The sequence below is a fragment of the Nanorana parkeri genome, unplaced genomic scaffold (genome assembly GCF_000935625.1).
Source record: "Nanorana parkeri isolate BGI_ZX_2015 unplaced genomic scaffold, ASM93562v1 scaffold2591, whole genome shotgun sequence".
Lineage (NCBI taxonomy): Eukaryota > Metazoa > Chordata > Amphibia > Anura > Dicroglossidae > Nanorana > Nanorana parkeri.
In genome coordinates, this window is record NW_017308859.1 from 53061 (window position 1) to 62773 (window position 9713).

The following is a 9713-nucleotide window of genomic DNA, read 5'->3' on the forward strand; positions in this document are numbered from 1 at the left end:
TCCCCCGTCCGATCCACCAGTCAGCGCTGGAGGAGCGGGGAGGGGGGAATCCAGCCCCTCCCCTGTCACGGCAGAGAGCCGTGACAGGATCGAGAAGTGAGCGAACGCCGGTATGTGTTTGCTCACCTCCCGATCTACTGAGCCGACCTGTGACAGTCTCATTGTCACAGGTCGGCTAGAACTATGAGGTGAGTGGAAAGCAGTGAAAATGGCTATTTATAAAACAAAGATCGTATATACAATATATAAAACAACTGAAACAAATCAGCTATAACTGGTTGTACATGACAGAACCACATCACCAATTGTTTTTGATTTCTCACTGCCAGTCACTATAAATATAACTTCGAAAATCAATGATCAATGATGGGGCTTGATAGGGTTGTGAGGACCAGAAGATCTACTGAGCCGACCTGTGACAGTCTCATTGTCACAGGTCGGCTAGAACTATGAGGTGAGTGGAAAGCAGTGAAAATGGCTATTTATAAAACCAAGCTCGTATATACAATATATAAAACAACTGAAACAAATCAGCTATAACTGGTTGTACATGACAGAACCACATCACCAATTGTTTTTGATTTCTCACTGCCAGTCACTATAAATATAACTTCGAAAATCAATGATCAATGATGGGGCTTGATAGGGTTGTGAGGACCAGACACGCCTCCTTTTATAGTGTCATGGCAGATCAGACACGCCTCCTTTTATAGTGTCATGGCAGATCAGACACGCCTCCTTTTATAGTGTCATGGCAGATCAGACACGCCTCCTTTTACAGTGTCACGGCAGATCAGACACGCCTCCTTTTACAGTGCCATGGCAGATCAGACACGCCTCCTTTTATAGTGTCATGGCAGATCAGACACGCCTCCTTTTATCGCATCATCGCAGATCAGACACGCCTCCTTTTATAGTGCCATGGCAGATCAGACACGCATCCTTTTATAGTGTCATGGCAGATCAGACACGCCTCCTTTTATCGCATCATAGCAGATCAGACATGCCTCCTTTTATAGTGTCATGGGAGCTCAGACACGCCTCCTTTTATCGCATCATATCAGATCAGACACGCCTCCTTTTATAGTGTCATGGCAGATCAGACACGCCTCCTTTTATCGCATCATCGCAGATCAGACACGCCTCCTTTTATCACATCATCGCAGATCAGACACGCCTCCTTTTATAGTGACCTGGCAGATCAGACACGCATCCTTTTATAGTGTCATGGCAGATCAGACACGCCTCCTTTTATAGTGTCATGGCAGATCAGACACGCCTCCTTTTATCGCATCATAGCAGATCAGACATGCCTCCTTTTATAGTGTCATAGCAGATCAGACACGCCTCCTTTTATCGCATCATATCAGATCAGACACGCCTCCTTTTATAGTGTCATGGCAGATCAGACACGCCTCCTTTTATCGCATCATAGCAGATCAGACACACCTCCTTTTATGGTGTCATGGCAGATCAGACACGCCTCCTTTTATAGTGTCATAGCAGATCAGACACGCCTCCTTTTATAGTGTCATGGCAGATCAGACACGCCTCCTTTTATCGCATCATAGCAGATCAGACATGCCTCCTTTTATAGTGTCATGGGAGCTCAGACACGCCTCCTTTTATAGTGTCATGGCAGATCAGACACGCCTCCTTTTATCGCATCATCGCAGATCAGACACGCCTCCTTTTATCACATCATCGCAGATCAGACACGCCTCCTTTTATAGTGCCATGGCAGATCAGACACGCATCCTTTTATAGTGTCATGGCAGATCAGACACGCCTCCTTTTATAGTGTCATGGCAGATCAGACACGCCTCCTTTTATCGCATCATAGCAGATCAGACATGCCTCCTTTTATAGTGTCATAGCAGATCAGACACGCCTCCTTTTATCGCATCATATCAGATCAGACACGCCTCCTTTTATAGTGTCATGGCAGATCAGACACGCCTCCTTTTATCGCATCATAGCAGATCAGACACACCTCCTTTTATGGTGTCATGGCAGATCAGACACGCCTCCTTTTATAGTGTCATAGCAGATCAGACACGCCTCCTTTTATAGTGTCATGGCAGATCAGACACGCCTCCTTTTACAGTGTCATGGCAGATCAGACACGCCTCCTTTTACAGTGTCACGGCAGATAGCTCCCTCCAGGATTTCCCATTGGCCGTAGTACAGAAGAATACAATGTAACAATCTCTGATGGACACAATGTGACGCCGCACTTACGTAGCAGATGGCCGCCAGCTCCTGCCGTAGATTGCTGGCCTCCAGGCTGGAGGGCGTCTTCACTGGGTTCACCCCGTTGTCGTAGACGGTGAACTTTGTACCCATTAGATTTGATCTGAGCGGGAAGATAAATATATTGAAGTCATTTGTTATTGTCAGTTCTACGTAATGACGGTTCTCTGGAACGTCCCGTTACTGCGACAAACCTCGGCACAAAAATAACGCAAACTTATTACTAATAAAGTATCAAATAGAAACAAAATAACAAAAATAAAAACATTTCATCAGCTTCGTCTAATCGTTTATCTATAAAGATAAATAAATGCGTTTTGGATAGACTGCGGAATGGAATGATCCCTTGTCATAGTTTATTCATCATCTGACTCACATTGGGGAGATTTCCCTTCACTTCCTGTTGCTGCTGATCCAACAGGAAGTGAGAAAATCTCTCCAAAGGAATCCTCTCTAAAGGTCCCCACACACCTTACGATAATCGTGGGAAATCCCGCGATCGTACGATGATCGTAAGGTGTGTGGAAGCCGTGCGACCTCTACTACTGTACGGTCGCACGACTTTTAACTTACGGACATGTTCGAAAACCCGCCGAGCATCGTACGACGTTCGGCGGGTGTGTGGCATGTCCCTATGATGAAAGCCGTACGGGCCGGTGTGCATAAGCGCACACTGCCCGTTCGGCATTGCAGTCATCGGAAGCCCGCCCCTCAGGGGGCGTGGCTTGCGATCATCGCAAGTACGATCTGCCTATGCAAGATGGGCAGATCGTACGTTTTTTTAAGTACCTTACAACCCTCGCAAGACAAAAGTCCTACCATGGTTGTAAGGTGTGTGCCCAGCATTAGACAGCTGTCACCAGAAAAAATCAAGAGGGAGAATCTCCCCATCAGAGGCAGAGACGGCAATAAAAACCTGACAGGGGCTCCAATATTCCCCACTCCATTCAAAACAAAGAACGGGCTTTCCATACAGTTAAGAGAAAACCTCCACCCAATGTATTACTGGAAGTATAAGAAAACTCCCAGCAAGTAATATCATCATCTGGGGAACCGCTAATGCTTCAGCTGTGCTTATATCAGAAAATCTATTGTGGCCAGATCCAGCAGGCCTTTTATAGTGTTACAGGGAAGTGTTATAGCCTTGTCACATGACTCTGTGCAACCTCCATCTCTTGGTTCAGCATGCAGGGGGCGGGGCTGCCATGATCTCAGAGAGAGGGCGGAGCTGGAACCCTGGAACGCCCTGGCTGCATTTCCACTTGCTCAGAATCAGGGACGTTCTGCAGCGGGGGTTTCCGGGGACAACAGAGACTTGGAAGGAGGAGCAGACAGAGATGGACTACAAATGCCAGGATGGACAGGACAGGCTGCGTGTAGATCATGTGACGTCTGGGTGTTGCTCCCCGATCCCTCCAATACTGAACATTCATTTAATGCCTCCCTCCCGTATGATTACCGCAGCTTGCCGATGAAGCTCTCTCCTCCCCGGGAGAGGTCGGTCGGATCGATGGAGATGAGGTAATTGGACGTTTTGCTCTTCTTCCTTTTCCTCCCGGCCAATAGAAATATCTAAAAACAAAATACATTTGTGGCACTCAAACCCCTTCTGGAGCTTTTAGCCACAATCTGAGGGTTTAATTTCACTTTAAGTTGTTTTACAGGCTGAATGTAACATTCATTTGGTCAATGCTGTTTGTTACAATGTTGCCGCCAAATAGAATGTTATTAGAATGTGTTCATTGGATTTGGATTTCTCTTCTCGAATATAAAACAGCACAACGCATTCTAAGAACATTCCATCAGAACTGAAAATCACAGACGCAGCTTGTGAGGATGTCGGGTGACAGTTTGTATTCATCTATCCCGTCCTCTACATCTGGTCTGAGGGATGCGAGCGCCGCAAATCCGGATTCACTCCAGTTATCATTTTATTTTATTTCATAATATTTTTAAATGTCATTTAATCATTTGATTTAAATTGTAAATCAAGAATACGGACGTGTCTCAGGGGCTCCAAACTCCTTCATCAGGGTTGCGTGCTGAAAACATGGGCGGGACAACAATTGTAAGAACGATACGGATCATATGAGATCCGGATCACTCATAAGATGGCGCAGTCACCACAATGAATTATTCGGAAGTGGAAATGATGACCCAGCTGCTGATATTTTGGCATTTTCCCACTTTGGATCATCCAAATAATTAATGGTGGTGACTGCGCCATTCCCGAGTACTTACAATAATCGATCCCTGGAGACAGGGGACTGGGGCTGCAGCTAACGATTATTTTCAAAATCGATTAGTTAGCCGATTATTGAGTTCGATTAATCGGTTAAATCGGATTTAAAAAAAAAAGAAAATGGCAATAATACATTACACAGCGCAATGCAGAATACCGCCAGCTATAGAGGAATACAACAGTTCCCACTATCCCAGCAATACATTAAAATAACCCAATCGCTGTGTGTGTGTGTGTGTGGAGCCGCGTCAGGAAGCTCAGAGCGGGGAGGAGAAGAGGCGTGCTGTCTGGTGTGCGGCATGTGCGGCGGAAGAGGCGTGTCGTCTGGTGTGCGGCTGAAGAGGCGTGTCTGGTGCGCGGCGGAAGAGGCGTGTCGTCTGGTGCGCGGTGTGTGGCTCAGGTCGTGTGTGGAGCCGCGAGCAGGGGAAACTAATCGATGTAGTCGACTGAAATCGACGATGGAAAACGTTGTCAACGTTTTCGATCATCGATTAATCGACTACATCGATTAGTTGTTGCAGCTCTACAGAGGACAGTTCTGTATATTGAACACATTGTCCGTTCTGTATATTGTCTTGTTGTGAAAGAACGCCGATATTTGGACTCTCAGTTCTTAGATTTGGTGATCTCATTACATTTTTATTGCTGTCTGGGCCCCCGCGGAGGGATTCCCCCCTCTATTTGTCCCGGTGCCTCCGTGTATGAGGAGTGATGGGAAATACAAAATTCAGAGTTGTCACCGGATCAGAAATAGAGGAGAGATCTGCCAATGGGGACGCCTGTTCTGGTCACAACATTCTAGGATGAGATTTCCTCTCACTTTTCTATCTACAGGACAGGAAGTGAAGGGAAATCCCCTCTAGGTTGTACATTTCCCTCATCCCGCTAGTCACGTAGGTGGGAGGTCACAGACCTTTTTGCCGTCTTCCCTCTCCAGGTGGAGGTAATAGGTGGGGTACATGCCCCGGTCCATGCCCTTCTTGTCCCGGGTGATCCTGCACTTAATGGTGACTCCCTGAGGGGCCGGCCGCATCGAGAACTCCTCCAGATCATCCACGTCGATAGGCGGTTCGTTGGTCTGGGGGCTCGGTGCCGCGGCGCTCTCCTGAGGGGAACAAAAAAACATTCTTCTCATAGAAACTTCACCAACCAATCAAATGATGTCATTTCTGACAGCGATCCGCCGAGAGAGACAAGCACCTCCCTATGAGAAATGTCGTCATCATCATCCTCTGGCATCGCTCGCCCGGGACAGGTATGTCTCAGGCAAAGTCAGCAAACGTGTTTCTAAAGTGTAAACTTTTTTTTCGTTTTGGATGGAGTTCCCTGCTGGGTTTTTATTGGACTCCGTCTCCCCCTTCTGGGAAGATTCAACATCTATATTTGTCCTGTTGTCACCGAGAGAAAAACATGATGGGAAATCCAACATGTTCCATTTGTCACTAGAGGGAATATTCCAATGGGGACACCAGGGGAGATCTTCCAATGGGGACATCAGAGGAGATCTTCCAATAGGGACACCAGGGGAGATCTTCCAATGGGGACACCAGGGGAGATCTTCCAATGGGCACATCAGAGGGGATCTTCCAATGGGGACATCAGAGGAGATCTTCCAATGAGGACACCAGAGTAGATCTTCCAATGGGGACATCAGAGGAGATCTTCCAATGGGGACACCAGAGGAGATCTTCCAATGGGGACACCAGAGGAGATCTTACAATGGGGACATCAGAGGAGATCTTACAATGGGGACATCAGAGGAGATCTTACAATGGGGACATCAGAGGAGATCTTCCAATAGGGACACCAGAGGAGATCTTCCAATGGGGACATCAGAGGAGATCTTCAAATGGGCACATCAGAGGAGATCTTACAATGGGCACATCAGAGGAGATCTTCCAATGGGGAAATCAGAGGAGATCTTCCAATGGGGACATCAGAGGAGATCTTCCAATGAGGACACCAGAGTAGATCTTCCAATGGGGACATCAGAGGAGATCTTCCAATGGGGACACCAGAGGAGATCATTCAATGGGGACACCAGAGGAGATCTTCCAATGGGGACACCAGAGAAGATCTTCCAATAGGGACACCAGAGGAGATCAATCAATGGGGACGCCAGGGGAGATTTACCAATAGGGACACCAGGGGAGATGTTCCAATGGGGACACCAGGGAAGATCTTCCAATAGGGACACCAGAGGGAATATTCCAATGGGGACACCTATTCAACAGCTAAGAGGGGATTTCTTCTTGCTTCCTGTTCTTTTCTACAGGACGAGAAGGAAAATCTCCCCAAACAAGACTCGCATGGCAAAACAAAAAACTGACAGGGATTGTAACCCTTCCCTATTCCATTCATTCTTGGCTTTAGATAGAATGTAATCTCATGGACCGTCATCGGACACTGTTGCCCACAATGCTCTTTGGTCCTTGTCCCAGAGCCAATCAGAATGAAGCTGCTCCTCACCTTGTTAGACTTTTTGCTGGTGGCAGAGCCGGGCCTGGTGTTGCTGTTCAGTTGGGAGGAACTCGAGCTGTCTTCATCTTCCTCATCTCCTTCCTCATCGAAGTTCATACTGCTGGATATACCTGGGGGGACACCGCACAGGAACCCGGAAAGGATCACACACGTGATACTTACAAAGCAAATTCGTTACTAAGCTCCAAACATACGTGTAAAATACATGAATGTAATACACAGACGTGAGCTGTGCTACCTGCCAAAGGATTTGTACTACTGTCTATCCAGTTCTGATATTTGTTCTGCTCTGCAACACGGCACAGTCCTGTATGGCAGAGCAGGGGACCTGCTTTTTATCTGCTGCAATTCAGTCACACTTACAGGTCCCCGGGACGGTCCTGGGTTTGCTGGGACAGAGGACCAAGATCAGGGCCGGATTTCCCACAAGGCCAACCAAGGCCCGGCCTCGGGGCAGCGGGGAGTAGAGGGGCAGCGGGGAGTAGAGGGGCAGCGGGGAGTAGAGGGGCAGCGGGGAATAGAGGGGCAGCACATGGAAAGTCAGCATGTATGGTGTATGCGGAAACGGTATTTTATCTCTTCCCCGGAATGACGATCTGGAATCAAAGCTGTGTTGCGCCCTCACCTTTCTTTTGCATGGTCACCCTCAGGTCCTGCTTGCTTTGCGTTTGTCCGCCGGTCGCGTTCTCCTTCTCATCCTCCTCCTGAGGGGATTGTCCCACCGTCAGGATCTGTACGTGGCTCCCCGTGTCTGGGGCTTCGTCCTGGAAAGCGGCCGGACCGTCGATTCCTGCAGAGAGGGAGAACGGGTCAGCTCAATGTACGGTCCTGTGTATGGGGGGGACCTATCGCCGACCAAGAGAATAATGAACAGAAGTCAATGGCAGCCATTTCTTTCATGGAAAGTTCCGGTCCAGTATGTCTCCTATGGAGTGAAAGATCGGAGATGGGGGGAGGGGGGGCTCAATTCACAAAGCTTTAACACAAGGAAGCGGATCCTTATTTTTGGCTGTGATGATGTCATTTCATATCTCAATGGACTTTAGTGTAGATAAGGATCCTTATTGTGGATTGAGCCTCGTGCATTCAGCACAGCAACAGAAACATCTGATTTGTACCTTCCACCTACTAAGTCACCTGGAAGGAAATGTGAAGGAGCAGACTCAGGGGAAAGAAGATTCCAATCTCTTTGTACATCTCTGCTGAGGGGACGGCTGCCGCTGTGACTGCTTCTGAAAATACTATTTGCCTGGCTGGCTGCGGCCTCGACACTTCCGGAGTCACTGGCCCGGAGCAAGCACACAGCGGATGTCAGAACTTGGAAATACATCCAACTTGCTCTCCGGCTTAGCACTGACACTGATAAAGACATCACATTACCATCTGTAGACTGGAAGGCATCAGCACGCAATACATGATGCGGAGGGCAAGGTGTGAATGAGGGTGGGATGGGCAAGGGGTAAGCGAGGGAGGAGCAAAAGATGGGCGAGAGAGGGATATATATGCGCGTGTGATGAGGGAGGGATGAGAAAGGGATGGGCAAAAGATGAGCGAGCAATGACTGAGGGATGAGCGAGCGGTGAGTAGGTGATAGGTGAGGGATGAGCAACAGAAGAATAAGGGATAAGGCAAGGATGGGCGAGGAATGGGCAAAAGATGGGGGAGGGACGGTTAAAATATGGGCGAGGGCAAGGGATAAGCCAGGATTGAGGGAGAAACAAGCAAAGGATGAGCAAGAGATGAATGATTGATGAGAGAGAGATGAGTGAGCACTGAGGAAGTGATGGGTGAGGGATGAGAGAGAGATGAGTGAGCACTGAGGAAGTGATAGGTGAGGGATGAGAGAGAGATGAGCGATTGGGGAAGAGATGGGTGAGGGGTGAGAGAGAGAGATGAGTGAGCACTGAGGAAGTGATGGGTGAGGGATGAGAGAGAGATGAGTGAGGGATAAGGCAAGGATGGGTGAGGGATGAGGAAGGAATGGGTAAAAGCTAAGGGAGGGGTGGGCGAGGGCAAGGGATAAGAGAGTATTCAGTGAGAAACAAGCAAAGGATGGACAAGGTATGGTCCCAGGAGGAGAGATGAAGGGGGCAAGGGATGAGGGAGGGGTGAACAAGGGATGACAGAGACATAAATGGATGAAGAATGAGGATGGGATGGGCAAGGAATGAGACAGGTGACAGGTGAGGGATGGGCAATGGATGGGCGGCTCCACTACCTCATGGTACAGTCTGCGTTATAATGGGCTATCAATGCTGCTGTGGGTGACCCCATTAGATGGCACAGAACTCAGAGTCTACAATTCATGGGTCACTTTTATCACTTGTGAGAGCTCCCAGCCACCGTTCCTGGCTTCCTCCCCCACCATGGGGTGTTCTCACTCCTCCTGCTGCGTTCACCATGATATAATAAAATACAAAGTCCGGGGCGGAGAGTGGGAACCCCTCAAAGTGATGGAGGAGGAACTTGGATCTCAGAGCAGAGCTATAATAAAATGACAACTGGGTAACTCTCCAGCATCTAACACTGTAATATTATTTCTGGGTGGAGTGACCCTTTAACTCATATTTCCAGTTACAATGACAGTTACTGTTCCCCAGACTGGTGAAGACAATGTTCTTTCCTGGACTCGTACACCAACACGTGTTAACTCCTTTCAATTAAAACGATACAAAAGTGAACATAACGTGCAATGAGGCCGTCACGTGAACATGCGGCGACACATGTGCGGCCTGGC

General features: G+C 48.3%; 1 protein-coding gene across 2 annotated transcripts in view; it reads right to left on the bottom strand.

Annotated features, from left to right (window-relative positions):
* The window catches only part of TUB (tubby bipartite transcription factor), a 49981-nt gene that overhangs the window by 9819 nt on the left and 30449 nt on the right, over nucleotides 1-9713 (bottom strand). For both annotated transcript variants that reach the window (XM_018573881.1, XM_018573880.1), the window contains 5 exons: nucleotides 7602-7766; nucleotides 6965-7086; nucleotides 5409-5600; nucleotides 3713-3825; nucleotides 2242-2356 (listed from right to left, as the gene is read on the bottom strand). In XM_018573881.1, the coding sequence (XP_018429383.1) occupies nucleotides 2242-2356; nucleotides 3713-3825; nucleotides 5409-5600; nucleotides 6965-7086; nucleotides 7602-7766 (707 nt within the window). The remainder of the gene's footprint in view (nucleotides 1-2241; nucleotides 2357-3712; nucleotides 3826-5408; nucleotides 5601-6964; nucleotides 7087-7601; nucleotides 7767-9713) is intronic.